The sequence below is a fragment of the Jaculus jaculus genome, chromosome 1, assembly GCF_020740685.1.
Source record: "Jaculus jaculus isolate mJacJac1 chromosome 1, mJacJac1.mat.Y.cur, whole genome shotgun sequence".
In the NCBI taxonomy this organism is placed as follows: domain Eukaryota; kingdom Metazoa; phylum Chordata; class Mammalia; order Rodentia; family Dipodidae; genus Jaculus; species Jaculus jaculus.
Genome location: NC_059102.1, coordinates 331,885,109 through 331,900,467, shown reverse-complemented (window position 1 = coordinate 331,900,467; position 15,359 = coordinate 331,885,109). Strand labels below are relative to the sequence as shown.

At 44.0% G+C, this 15,359-nt stretch overlaps 1 protein-coding gene across 4 annotated transcripts in view; it reads right to left on the bottom strand.

Annotated features, from left to right (window-relative positions):
* The window catches only part of Hhat (hedgehog acyltransferase), a 407,044-nt gene that overhangs the window by 255,235 nt on the left and 136,450 nt on the right, over positions 1–15,359 (bottom strand). For all 4 annotated transcript variants that reach the window (XM_045141567.1, XM_045141568.1, XM_045141566.1 and 1 more), the window contains one exon: positions 13,824–13,995. In XM_045141567.1, coding sequence (XP_044997502.1) covers positions 13,824–13,995 — 172 coding nt within the window. The remainder of the gene's footprint in view (positions 1–13,823; positions 13,996–15,359) is intronic.

Sequence of the window (15,359 nt, the reverse complement as noted above, 5' to 3'; positions counted from 1 at the left end):
ATCATTTAGTAGTGTATTGTTTAGTTTCCATGATTTTGTGTATGCTCTATAGCCTTTCTTGCTACTGATTTGTAGTTTAATTCCATTGTGGTCAGATAGCATGCAAGGAATTATTTCAATTTTCCTGAATTTGTTAAGATTTGCTTTGTGTCCTAATATATGGTCTATTTTAGAGAATGTTCCATGTGCTGCTGAAAAGAATGTATATTCTGCAGCATTTGGATGAAATGTCCTGTGTATATCTGTTAGGTCCATTCCTTCTATGACCTCATTTAGTCTAGTTGCCTCTCTGTTTATTTTTTCCCAGGATGACCTGTCAATTGATGAGAGTGCGGTGTTAAAGTCACCCACCACCACTGTGTTTGGTGTTATCTGTGACCTTAGTTCTAATAGTGTTTGTTTGATGAATTTGGGGGCCCCTATGTTAGGTGCATATATGTTTAGGATTGTAATGTCCTCCTGTTGGAGTGTGCCCTTAATCAATATAGAGTGACCTTCCTTATCTTTCTTGACTAACGTTGGACTAAAGTCTACCTTGTCCGATATTAGGATAGCAACCCCTGCTTGTTTTCTAGGCCCATTTGCTTGAAACACCGTCTTCCACCCTTTTACCCTAAGATAATGTCTATCCTTTGTAGAAAGGTGAGTTTCTTGGAGACAACAAATTGTAGGATCCTGCTTTTTAACCCAGTCTGCAAACCTATGTCTTTTCATTGGGGCATTGAGGCCATTGATATTAAGAGATATTATTGAAAGGTGTGTATTCATGTTTGCCTTTTTTTTGTGTGTGTGTGGTTCCCGTTTTACCTGTGCTCTCTTCTGTTAACTAGTATTTAAGTATTGCTTGTTTTTTCTAGGTTCCTTATATGTGTGCTTTTGCTTTTCTTCAGCATGGAGGATCTATCAAGTATTTTCTGTAGAGCTGGTTTTGTCTTCAAATACTCCTTTAACCTGCTTTTGTCATGGAATGTCCTTATTTCTCCATCTATTTGAATGGATAACTTTGCAGGATAAAGTAACCTTGGTTGACAGTTGTTATCTTTCAGAATTTTGAATATATCATTCCAAGCACTTCTGGCTTTCAAAATTTGTGTTAAATAATCTGCTGTAATCCTGATGGACTTGCTTTTGTAGGTAACTTGATTTTTCTCTCTAACTGCTTTCAATATTTTTTCTTTGGTGTGTGTGTCTGGAAGTTTGATTATAATATAGTAAGGAGGGGTTCTTTCCGGGTTTTGTCTGGCTGGGGTTCTAATGGCTTCCTGTATCTGCATTGGAACAAATATATTTTTAAAAATACAATGAAGCCAGTCGTGGTGGTGCACACCTTTAATCCCAGCATGGGAGGCAGAGGTAGGAGGATCACCATGAGTTCGAGGCCACCCTGAGACTACATAGTGAATTCCAGGTCAGCCTAGGCTAGAGCAAGACCCTACCTCAAAAAAACAATAAATACAATGGATATCTGTTACTTCATTTGGCTTCCCCATTTATGAGTCTTAGTGTCTGTTATGGCCTTGTTCCTGCTCTAGAAGAAACAAAACCAAGACACTCACTTACCTGGGCTTTATGCAATTTACCTGGGCTCTGCAGATTAGAAGGAAACTTTGGTGACCCTCAGTGCCAGCACAGGCTAGTGCCCAGCAGGCCACAGTGACAGCACAGGCTAGTGCCCAGCAGGGCAGGGGTGGGAAGCATGTCCTCACAGACTCAGCTGGCAACACTGCCGTGGCTTGACTCCTGCTGCATAGGCATGAGACCAGTTCTCATAGTTCTCAGACCTCTGATGGCATGGGTCACTCATATTCCTAATCACGTAGCATTGGTTTCTGATTCTTCCAGAAGAGAAGTTCAGAAGGTGACAGCTGTGAATGTGTATTGCATGCCCAGGAAAACCTCAAGGATCTAGATCTGGCTACCCTGGATTGTGCTACCAGTAAAAAGTGAGGTTTGGCTCACTGGCTACTAAGGGCACAGGTGAGCACACGGGTCAAGGGGCTGCCTGAGGTCACCTAGGAAGAAGCTTTATTACAAAGAAGACCTGAGGGAGCCGGTGGACAGCAACACGACTAGGAGCACGGTGGCGCACAGCCAGCTCTCTCCTGCAGAAGAGAAAGGCATTGTCCTTGCCGATGGAAGCGAGGCTCGCAGAAGCCCCTCCCTGCACCCTGCCTTAGCTGCTCCTCTTCTCTGGGAACCATCTCTGCTCAAAACGTCCTCAAAACTGCCCAAGCAGCTCACATGCAATTACTGACTGACACGGGAAATAAAGGCATGACTGTCTCCCTTTGGAAACCCGAAGAATAAACTCACCTTCAAAATTTCCTAGGACCCTCAGGGAGGAAGGCACCATTCTGTGTCCTCTGTCCACGCCTGTGTCCGCCCCCCCTTCCATACATGTTAATCTCAAGGTAACTCCCTAGCAAACCTGAGTGCTATACACTGGGCTGTTCATCTTTAATTCCCACCCTACCAAAAAAAAAAAAAAAAAAAAAAAACGGTGTAGATTAGTGGCTTTCCACTGCCACAGAGAGATCAGAAACAAGATACAAAGAGAGTGACAGACTCAAGATCCTAAATTCTCAGTCCAGGACATGACCAAGAAACCAAGGACCTTCCATGTCTCTTAAGAGCATTCTTATCTCTTGTAGTCACAGGGTTGAGTAAGCCAAAAAATAAAAGAGTGATGAGGTTTTGTCCTTAGGTTTGTAAAACGACCAGTTCAGGTGAAGTGTCATCTTGAATAAGATACAAGGACTTGCTCCCAGTGAGCCTCTTCCTCCAGCCCGGCCCCACTTTCCGGTTTTTAGAACTCCGAAAGCTGGCTGCAGACCAAGTGCTCCAGCACGTGAGCCTGTGGTGCATGTCAGATTCAAACCACAAGAGCCATGTCTAATGAGACCACCTTAAGTCGTACTTGTGCTGGTGTGAGTGTGCAAGGTCCCAGGACCTTGTGTGTTTGTGATAAAGCCTCACACTCACCGCAGCTGGGAGAGCCTCTGGGCAGTGGAGCCCTGCTGCAGGAGGAGCGTCCCGGGGGGCCTTGAGGCTTCCTGGCCCAGCTCTGCTGGGTGACTGCTCGCACATCCTTCCTGCTTGGTCACTGCTGCTGAGCGCCTGTCACGCCAGCCCCGCCATGAGGTAACGTGGCTCTGAAGCGCACGGTGAAATAAACCCGTCCTCTCATAGCCTGACTTTGACAGAGCTTCATGCCAGCGAGGAGAAGGTAAGCGAAGCACAGTACTGGTGTTTGTCAACAGGCATGGAGAGGAGCTGCTCGGTGCTGTCCCCGACTATTCCCGCACACCATGTCAACTCAGCCCCCACCGGCCTTCAGAGCACAGCCACTCTCCCACTAGCTTCTGGTTGATTTAGTTGCTAAAAGCAGTTGCCTCACCACACACCACCCCTGCCTTTCCAGCCCTGATCATCCTTCAGCCCTGTTTACGCTCCTCTGAAATGAACACTGTCAGCCAAGGTGTCCATTTGCCAGAGAGAAACAAGCCCTGCTTGGTCCACTCTCTCCTGGCCTCTCTTCAGCTCCTAAAAAACGGAGTCCTTCCTTCCTGAGAACTGCACAAGGCCGACAGCTCCCTCCTCCTCCACGAGCTCACTCACGGCTTGCCCCTTCTTTTTCTACAGATCAAAAGCGCACCCTTATGCTCAGACATGTCTAATGCAGGTGCTATGACAACCCCGGAGGAGGCCTGAGGCAACCCCACGAGCACTGGTATAAGGTACTGTAGGCAACACCCACAGCCCCCCACCACCCGGGCCATTTACCCTGGGGAAGCACATCTTCAGTCATGGGTAATGACAGCAGCTCTGAGCTCCCTGGGAACTTAAGGAGTAATAATAATCAATATTACCCTGAAAGGAGAGAAAATTAGTTGAGAAGAAAATTTTATTTTGATATCTGTAGGAGAAGATTAAAGGAACTGAAAGAAAAAAACAACATCCCCTGGTTGCCATGGCGCTCCAAGCATCCTCTCGATTGCGGGTAGCACTTGCAATCTGACAGACGCCAGCCACTGTGGCTTTCCCACCAATCAAGAGAGGTCTCAGCACCTCCAGGAGTCGAGGCACACCCTCACTGTGTTATTCACCGTGCCGAATGCAGCCCTCAGTAAACACCCATTCCTGCACTACAGGCCATCACGCTGTCCTTCATCTGAGCTTGCACCCAAGCGCTCATTAGCCACTTCGGCAATAAGTGTAAGCAAGAAGCCCAAAGCAGATTTCTCTCTCTCTGGCATACATGAGGCATGTGTGCATGATGTCTGTGTATGTGTGTGTGTGTGTGTGTGTGTGTGTGTACGTGTTTGTATGTGTGTACATGTATGTGCACATGTGTGTAGAAGCCACTGGGGACCACTGAAACCTTGGCCACAGTGGCTTACTAGTGCCTGGATGGCATGGCTGAACCCAGGGTAATTAATCTTGGGAGGCAATCTCCTAGCTGTCTGTATTAACAGAACACCCCAGGGCTCACCACCACAACAAGACTCTGAAATCAGTTTATACTTTTATACTCTTTTTTTCCTTTGGTTTTTCAAGGTAGGGTCTCACCCTAACCCAGGCTGACCTGGAATTTACTATGGAGTCTCAGTGTGGTCTTGAACTCACGGCGATCCTCCTACCTCTACCTCCCAAGTGCTGGGATTAAAAGCATGCGCCACCATGCCTGGCTCCTTTTAATAATGTGATGGGTGGGGCTTTGCTGGTTCCTGAGTTGCTCTCAAGGCATCTTTTGTATTTTTCCTAGTGCAAAGCACTAGTGCCTCTCTCCCTCTCTCTCTCTCTCTCTCTCTCTCTCTCTCTCTCTTTCTCTCTCTCTCTCTCTTCTTCCCTTCTCTCTCTCCCTCCCTCCGTCTCTCTCCCTCTCTCTCTTCCTCCCTCCCTCCCTCCCCCCCTCACTGGGGACTGAGCCCAAGGCCCTGTACATGCTACACAAGTGCTCTACTGCTGAACCATACCCCAGCCCTGGTCTCTTTCTAATGGTGCTGGTCTCTTCAGCAGCCACACATCCCCCTAGGCCAAAACTTTACACATACTTCTTTTCTGAGGAAAGTTTGTCAAGTCTCTTTTCTCCGTGTCTGTCTCTCATTTCTCATTGTAAAGCAGGCTAATAGCAGTGAGTAATGCCCATTCCTCATTCAAAGTGCTGTGTGGCCTTGAAATTTCCTCTACGAGATTAACTAGTCCATCACCTTCAAACTGAGCTTCACAAAACATCTCAGGGCATGGACAAAAACCAATTCTCGACCAGAATGCAACTCAATTGTCCTCTGGCCCAGCCCCCAATAGAATCCTCATTCCCGCTGGAGACCTCAGAAGCCTTGCCTTTACTCTAACAGCTTTCTTGTTTTCTGAGCTCCCACCAGAGTTGCTCATCAACCTATGCTTGCAGCACTCTTGTCTTTTGATAGCCCACATTTTCTCAAAGTCCCTTACAACAAATTCTGCAGGCTTCAGAACCACATTATCAGGTATTGTGACACTGACAACCCAACTCCTGGTACCAATTCTCAGTGTTAGCCAGCTTTCCATCACTGTGACAAGATACTTGAGAAAATCAACCTGAAAGTAAGATTTGTTTTATCTCACAGATTAGAAAGTTTCAGGCCACTTTCTCTTGGATCTGTTATTTGGGGCCTGTGAGAGATAGTACAACATAGTGTATGGAAAATAAAGTTTCTTATTTATAAAATAGCCAATATCCACTCCTAATGACCTACTTCCGACAACTAGGCCCACCTTCTAAAGTTTCCACCACTTCCCAACAGTGTCACCAGAAGGGGACCAAGTTTTTAAGACCTAAGCCTTTTGAGGGGTCATAACAAAAACTATTACAGCCCCACCCTGCCATGGGCTCTGCATCCAACTCTGTCAGTTTACAGCTCACCACTCCTAGACACAGGAAACCAGCTCACCACTCCTTGGACTCACCACAGTAGCCAATCCTAGAAAAGACCCTTTGTTAATGCTAAAACTACAACCCATCAAGCAGTACTCTACATCTAGTATTTTTAAGCCAAGTGAATATGCCAGCTTCCCTTTATAATCTCCATGATATGCCCTTCTTCAATTTATCAAAAAGATAAGAAGATAACAGTAATGTCTTTCTTTTCTGTGCCAACTGTCCACTGAACCAGTCCATATATCTGAGTCACATATAAGTGAAAAGAAAGCCAATTTTCTTCATGTATGATTTCTCTAGAATGAGCTTTTGAGAGCAAGAACTGTATCCCAACCACCTTCATATCCCTGTGGTCAAGCAAAATACTTGGTGCTTGAGATACCCTTAATGAACCTCAAAATGAATGTCACAGCTCTCAGCTAATATGCTAAATAAGTAACAGCAAAGGCAATTCAGTAATACTTGAAGTATTTTCAAGTTTGGAAGTGATTAACAAGAAAGCCTTGCTGCTTTGTGTCAGCATGTGAGTAATAATAGATTAAGGATATAGGTTGGCAAAGGAAAGATTATTAAAAAGGCAACTGTATTTCCCAAGTTATAACACTTCTGAGAAGGAAAGGAACTGCTATTAATAATCACACCAAGGCAACAGGTTTAAAATAGCTCTGTAAAATAAGATATGTGACTACCCCATAAATCATGAACCTAGAATTAATTGTTTTAAGGATGACATGAAACAATTACAAAAATTAAATCTTCTCTTTTCCTGGCTGCTTCTCATGCTAATTTAATTTTTTCCAAGGTACTGTAGTACCATTTTGTAATTAGAAGTAGATGTCACCAGTTATCTACCCAACAAGTTTCTCTAATCCTTGTCATTTTTCCAGGTGTTTGACCTCTTCCTCACAGTAACCTGGAAAAAATTCCTGGTTATCAGGTAATCATGGATTCTCATTCCCTTTGTAGACACTGACAAGGTGTTTGACCTCTTCCCAATGGTGACCTAGAAAAAATTCTCAGATATCAGCTAATCATGGGATGTTATTACTCTTGAAGAGACAGATGTCTATGCATATACATGACCAGCTATGAACATGAACTACATGAAGAGACTTTTCTTCCTACCTTCCTCTTATTTTATAAAAGCATACAAGGGCTAGAGAGATTGCTGAGCAGTTAAGGCACTTGCTTGCAAAGCCTAATGACATGGGTTCAATTCCCCAGTACCCATAAAGCCAGATGCACTAAGTGGCACATACATCTGGGGTTCATTTGCAGTGGATAAAGGCCATGGCACACCCGTACTCTGTGTGTGTGGTGGGGGGTGTATCTGTGTGTGTGTCTCTCTCTGTCTCTGTATCTCTGATTGCAAATAAATAAATAATTCTTTAAAGGCACACTAGAACTTCTACTACTGGCAGAAAATACTGACCATCCTGGGAATTAACATCAATGAAGAACACCTAAGAAATAAAAGATTAAACATTATCAAACTTTTACGTACATGTGCGAGCTAACTGGAAAAAGGAATAAAATCTTAGAGACCACAAACAAATATGAAATACAGCAGAAAGATAGGCAAGTAGGGTACTTGTCTTAGCCATGTAGAAGTCCAGAGTATGGCTTTCAGAGAGATCACTGTGAGGATATTTTATAAAGCATGAGATCCATACTAAACAGGAGTCAGAGTGGGTGTTCACACCATACTGACCACACAGGACTCAGCATGAAATCTCACACCACAACACAGAACTCAGAGTGGGAGGTCACACCACCCACACAGCACTCAGAGTGGGGGGAGCTCACATCACCCCACACAGCACTCAGAGAGGGAGCTCACACCATACCACACAGCACCCAGAGTGGGAGCTCACACCACACCACACAGCACTCTGAGTAGGAAATCACACCACAACACACAGTACTCATAGTGGGAGCTCACAACACACCTCATGTGAAGCAGAATGGGAGCTTCAGCACACCTCATGGGAGGCAGAATGGGAACTCACACCACAGAGGAGTAAGTGAAATCTCACATAAATTCAGATATCCAAATGCCAAACATCCTATGACCTGTGTATCCCCCCAAAACCCAAAGCAGAAGTATAAACTTTTACCAAATTGATATCACCTCCAGGCATCTGACAGAAAGCCTACTCTCATTCTTCTTATTCAATGCAGTATTTCAATGAAATTTCGATCACCACAGTAAAGGAAGTAAGAAATAAAAAAGTTAGAGAGATAAGAAGTCAAATGATCTATCTCTACTTATAGATAACATGATCCTATACTAAGAAGACACTCCCAGAGACTCCACCAAAAGTCTTCTAGATCTGAAACAAATTCAGCAAAGTAACAGGATATAAAATCAACATACAGAAATAAGTAGCTCTGTTATAAACCAATTACAAATCCACTGAGAAAAACACCTGGAAAATAATCCCACTCACAACAGACTCAAAGAACTCTATAATGAAAGTTAGAAAACATTTAAAGAAAATTGATGTCAACAGTAGAAGATAGAAGGACCTCCTAAATTCATAGATTAGCAAAATTAATAGGGTGAAAATGCCCATATTATTGAAGGTAAACTACAGAGTCAATGCTACCTCAATGAAAATTTCAATGATAGTTTTCACATAAATAGAAGAATCCAAAAATTCATATGGAAGTACTAAAGACCCTTAAAAATCCTAGCAAAAACACAATGCTAGAGGTATCACAATATCAACTGCAAATTGCACTAGACATTAAAGCATCGTGGTGCTGGCATAAAGGTAGACACAGACCCATGGAACTAAGCAGAGGCTGCAGAAACAAACTGCAGCATGCACAGCCTTTGGAGAAAGCACAGCCTCTTTAACCAGTGGTGCTGGGGAAACTAGATATCCACACATTAAAGACTGAAGTCAGACCCTTCACTCTCATTCTGTACAACAATCAACTCAATCAGTTAAACACCTTTATGGGAAACCCAAAACTGCCAGAGGAAAATGGGGTAGGAACTTTAAGATATAAACATAAGCAATGACACTTTGAAGAGGTTTCTAATAGATCAGGTAATTGAGCAAGAACTGACTAACGGGAGTGCATGAAACTGGAAGAAAACAACCAGCTGCTGACAACACGTATGGATGGGAAAAAGTCCTTGCCAGCTACTCATCCACCAGAGGACTGACAAGCTTCCACAGTATATTAAAGCATGCAAAAAACTGAACACCGGGTGCTAACTTACTCTCCGTTGGAGAATCTGCTTCTCTTTTCCAGATAGATGCAGATCCTAAGAAGAGAGCTGCCCCAACATACCTCAAAAAGGGCCCAACTGAAACTAAGGACAACTGGTGAAATAAGCAAGGGTGATGTTTTCCTGTGAACTGGATACCAGCACAAAGGGGAAGGAGATCAACGCAGAGAAAAATCAACTCCTACCAAATCAGAGAGCCAAAGCCTCAGAGGTCCCCAACACCTCAGCACTGAAGCAGACCAAAAATGAACCCAACATGGCTCAGGGAAATCTTGCGGAAGAGGGGGCGGAAAGAATGTCAGAGTTACATGTTGGGTCATGATTTGCAGAGACATTTATCATACTAATAACTGGGGGCTATCTCCACAATGCATGACCCATTTTCATTAACAAGGAGGGTCTAATGGGAGGGGGTAGATCACAGATGAGCCTAAATAATGGTACCAAACTGCCTGTATTCACTGAAATGAAAACTAATAAATTAAATTAAAAAAAAAACTGAACACCAACAGAATAAGTAATTCAATAACAAAGGGATGAATGAAATAAACAGACACTTCTTGAAGGATGATGTACAAAGGGCCAATAAATATATGAAAAAATGTTTAAACTCTAGGCATCAGAGAAACACAAATCAAAACTACACTGAGATTCTACCTCACACCAATCACAATGGCTGTCATCAGGATGACAAAGTGAATATGCAGAAGGCAACACCTATTAACTCTGGTAAGAATGTAAATGGATTTAGCCACCATGGAAATCAGCATGGAAGCCCCTTAACAGCTAAAACTAGGGCTGGAGAGATGGCTCACTGGTTAAGGCACTTGCCTGCAAAGCCCCAGGAGCCATGTTCGACTCTCCAGATCCCACAAGATGGTGCAAGCACCCAAGTTCACATGTGCACACAAGATGGTGTACACATCTCGAGTTCCATTACAATGGCTGGAGGCCCTGGCACGTCAATTTTCTGTCATTAAAAAAAAAAAAGGCTAGTCTGTTGGGCTTGCCTCAACAAAAAGCCAAAACTAAAACTCAAACCCCCACATGATCCAGTGTCACCATTTCGGGTTATACAGCAAAAGGAATCAGAGTCATTACACAGAAGACATGCCTCAACCCATGCTTACCACAACACCATTCATAAACACCACAGTATACAATCAGCCAAGTTGCCCTCAATCAATGGATGGATAAAAGTAAAAACATAATGTAGGGACTGGAGAATGGTTCTACAGTTAAAAGCACTTGCTTGCAAAGCCTGTAGGTCTGGGTTTGATTCCCCAGTACCCACGTAAAGTCAGATACACAAAATGGCACATTGCCTGCAGTTTATTCACAGCAGCTGGAGACCCTGCCATACTCATGCTCTCTCCCTCTCTCTAAAGTTAATAAACAAAAATATTCTAAATTTGATATGTATGGATTTATACATGTACATAATAGAACATTATTTAGCCATAAAGAATAAAGCATGTTATTTGCAGGAAAACAGGTCTAAGTAGAGATTATCATATCAAATTAAAGAAGTCCAACTCAGACAAGCATACAAGTCTAGCTTTTTTTTCTCATATGCTGAATGTATATTTATAAAAATAGATGATGTAAAAGTAGAGGGGGACTATTTATGGCTAAAGGAAAGATATTGGGTTAAGAAGGGATAGTTAGGAATAAATATTATCAATGCACATTATACACCTGTATGATGAAAATAGAACAGTGGGACCCAGGACTTTGTACAATTAGTATATATCAATAAAAAAATGAACAAATGAGATTGTCAACATTTCCCTCACTGAGGTGCTACAAAAACATGATGCAAGAATATGAAAAGATTCTCAGACTTATTAGTAATCAGAGAAATACTGATTCAAACCAACCAGATAGTCAAAACTGAAAGCCATTACCAGGTGCAATGAGAAACTGAAACCTTGTTCTGAGGAGGATAAATAATTTTAGTTGACTTAAGAACTGACATGGTGTCACCATCGAAATCTGAACATGTATACTACACTCAACACAGTCTAAACAGATATAATACACAAAAACCAGTCTAAACATGTACACTGGACACACCACCCAGTCAAAACACACATAATACACACAACACCATCTGAACAGGCACACGACTCACCACCCAGTCTAAGCACGGACAGTACACGCAAGCCAGTCTGAACAGGCACACGACTCACCACCCAGTCTAAACACGGACAGCACACGCAACCCAGTCTGAACAGGTACACGACTCACCACCCTATTCTTAGGTGCATTATAACAACAAAATTTTACAACGTCTGGCTGGCTTCTTAACACATTTTCACAGAAATGAAACAGAATATGAAATATCAGCACACATTGCTAATGGATGACAGTATTTTTTGTGAAAGCACACATACACACACATAAACACTGCATTCCTTACTGTGGGCCATGCCACTGCCCTAATGGAAACTCTTGCCCACAGCTCCAGGAGACTTATAGAGATGCAACTGTGGACTAGCAAATTGCTGGACAAACACAAACATCCTCCAATATGTGGGAGAGTCATGCACTGATGTTTCTCACAAACAGTGACAAGCCAAAGGATCCCAGGACACAGATTTGACATGAAGACATCTTAAAATGTGCAATGTCAGGGACTTATCTATGGTCAAAGTACAATGAAAGAGAAAGGAATGATGAAAAACCAGGTTATCTTTACAAAAATGGGGAGGAGGTTGAGGGGACGTGGGTAGAATGAAGGTCCTCCAGGATTCCAGGTAGTACTTAAGCTACATGCTAAGGAATGGCTGGCAAATTCACTGTATTTGCCTTTTTTAGGGTTAACAGCCATAGGAAAATAGGGCTGCTTATGCCCCATTTTGAGTTGTGTTCTCAGAGTCAAAAACACTCAATTGAAATAGCACCTAAAATTTTTATACGACAGGGATCTTAGTGTGAAGCATCGTTCTAGTGCATCCTGTTTGTCTCATCATCTCATTAAAAATTATAATATCTTGGCCGGGCGTGGTGGCACATGCCTTTAATCCCAGCACTTGGGAGGCAGAGGTAGGAGGATCACCGTGAGTTCAAGGCCACCCTGAGACTACATAGTGAATTCCAGGTCAGCCTGAGCTTGAGTGAGACCCTACCTCAAAAAAAAAAAAAGAAAAAGAAACTACAATATCAGGGCTGAGAGATGGCTCAGCAGTTAAGACGCTTGCCTGCAAAGCCTAACAACTCTATGCCCATGTAAAGTCAGATGTATATAGTGGAGCATGCATCTGGAGTTCATTTGTAAGGACTCTAGAGGTCCTGGCATGCCCATGTTCATTCTCATCCCCCCCCCCCCCCCCCCGTCTCCCAATCTCTCTCTCTCACACTTTCCTTGCAAACAAATAAATTAAATTAACTTTTTTCAAAACTGTAGTATCAGTTACCCCCAACTACAGACAGATCTAGACAAGAAGAACTTGAAGTGATAAGTGAAGTGACAAGGAGACAGAAACACCACACACCCTGATGTGATGAGTACACTGTGTACATATATAGTGTACCTATGTTGAAATACACTGTACATCCAAAACATGTACAGTTATATTTATATGTTGATAATTTTTATTAAAAAAAGAAGCTTTTTCTGTAGGTCAAAAAAAAAAATACTGACAACCTACACAAAGGTGATTTTGTTTCTTTTTTTCCATCTATTTTGAGAAAAAAAAAAAACTTCACCAAATCAACTCAGCATTTTTTCAGTCTAAGAAGCATTCTGATTAAGCATGTGTGATAACCAAGGACAATCGAGATGCTATCAATCTATAAATCAGCAGATAAGGGGACGGTATTATACTCTTGCACTCAGCTGCTTAATCTACCTGAAAGATCTCACATGTGAGCAAGCATACATACACAGACAGAGCGAGAAAGAGAGAGAGAGAGAGAGAGAGAGAGCTGCTGCTGCTCCGGGCTGGAGGTCAAACCACAGGCAGAGCCGAGCCAGGGCGGGAGCACCGCAGGGAAGGAGCTGCAGTCAGAACCAGACGCTGCCAAAATCTATGACTAGACGCTGCCCTGCTGAAGAAATGCAATTGCCGTCCATTGTGCTGGCAGTGCAGAGGCAAAGGTAGATAGAGAAAGGGGCCAAAGGGAAATGCATGCACACATGGCACATACATGCCATCGATGTTATCTAGCAGACAGCACCAAGACCCCTTAATGGGTGCCATGTCACTGAACCCTCACAGCAACTCTGCAAAGGCAAGTCTTATGTCAGAAACACAGACAGTGAGACAGATTTAATAGGACAGCAAAGGTTGCCAGCCTGTGTCTGGTACAGCTGGAATCCCAAACCTATGCCTGTCTGACTCAGGCAAGCGAAGATTGCTGGCAGCTCAGTCCCAAGGTGCCACCTCCTGGAATACAATGCAGCAACCCCTCATAGATGCAAGCCAGGTCATGCACGGGGGGGAGGGGGGATTCCAGCCCAAGGAAAGTTACATGTCCTTGATGCCTAAGTCACCCTTCACAGCTCTGCCTCCATCAACCACACCAAGCACCCCACACATGCAGAATGGTCACAAGCAGAATAAAGTTTAAAAGTGAAAGTTTGCTCTGGGCCCTGCACCCCAAACCCCAGGCCAGCCTGGCTATGGACCGGCTCATAATAGTACCCACAGTTACCTAAGGTCCAGCAAGAGACAACCTCCAGGAGAGGGGTGCTGCTGTGGAGGGCGTGCGTGTACATGAGGTGAACCATCAGCTCGGCCAGCCCCCACCAGCACAGCAGGCGGCCCAGGCCTTGGGCCAGGATGCAGAGCCTGTGCCGTGGGGAGCAGAGCTCCGGCTGCTGCATCTAGAGAGGAGAAGCAGAGAAGAGGGCATTAGATCTCCATCCCACTCACATCCTGAGCCCAGCACATCCCTTTCTTAATGCTTCTGATAAATGTTGCCAATTCTAACTGAGTTTGGCTGGTTTGCCTTGGAAACATTCAATGCTATAGGGTTAAAAAAATATATATATCCCAATGGAAAACTGCCCCCAAAGCAAGAATAGAGGGACCCCCACAAGGTACCCAAGTGCTACGAATAATGACAATCCCCACACCCCACTCCCAACCCAGCCACAGCCTGGAAAGCTCAGGCTGGGGCCAGGTGTGGTGGTTTGAACATGAATGTATGTCTCCCACAGTCTCAGGTATTTAAGCTTCCAGCTTAAGTCTCCAACAGTATGCTGGAGGGGGCATGTCACTGGGGTCAGGTCTACTTCCAGACCAAAGGTATGGAAAGCAGTTTGCACTCGGGCAGGGTTCCTGCTGGCTGTTGGTGGTGCCACCGATGGAGCCTCCCCTGGACCTGTCAGCGGGGACAAACCCCCTCCTCCCATAAACTGTCTGTCTGGGAGTTTACCCCAGCAACATGGAGCTGACACAACACCAGGGCTGTACGACTCCTCCCACTTTGGACCCTGGTGTCTCTTTGGGCTCTGGAAATCAACCTGCCTGTCTCCAACCATCACCCACCCCAGTCTAAAGCACCTGCCATAGGCCTAAGGCAACAAAACACAAGATTAGTAAGAAAAAGAGAGGTTCTGGTTCATAAAGAAAGATGACAACACACATGTGTGGATCCTATCACTCAGTTTTTAGGTTTCTATGTAAGTTAGAGTAACAGTTAGTACTAATGGCCAAGAAGCTAGAAAGGCGCCATGAAGGGAGGGTGGGAGGACTTAAGGGGAAGGAATAGTAGATGCGGAAGTAAAGGGACAGACCACTGGAAATGGAAAGGTCTAAGGAAGCAGGAAAGGGAGATGAAGGAGAGGATGGGGTAAGGGTAGGGTTAAACAAAACCAAAGGCAATATAAATAACCCATATGGAAACCCACTTCTCCATTGGCCAATTTAAAATATACTTTTTTAAAAATGAAGAGAAAGGGCTGGAGAGATGGCTTAGCGATTAAGTGCATGCCTGTGAAGCCTGAGGACCCCGGTTCGAGGCTCAATTCTCCAGGACCCACATTAGCCAGATGCACAAGGGGGTGCACGCATCTGGAGTTCGTTTGCAGTGGCTGGAGGCCCTGGTGCTCCCATTTGCCCTCTCTCTCTATCTGTCTCTTTCCCTCCCTCCCTCCCTCCCTCCCTCTCTCTCTCTCTCCACTGCTTTCAAATAAGTAAATAAAAATAAACAAAAAAATTTTTTAAATAAAAATAAAGAGAAAAA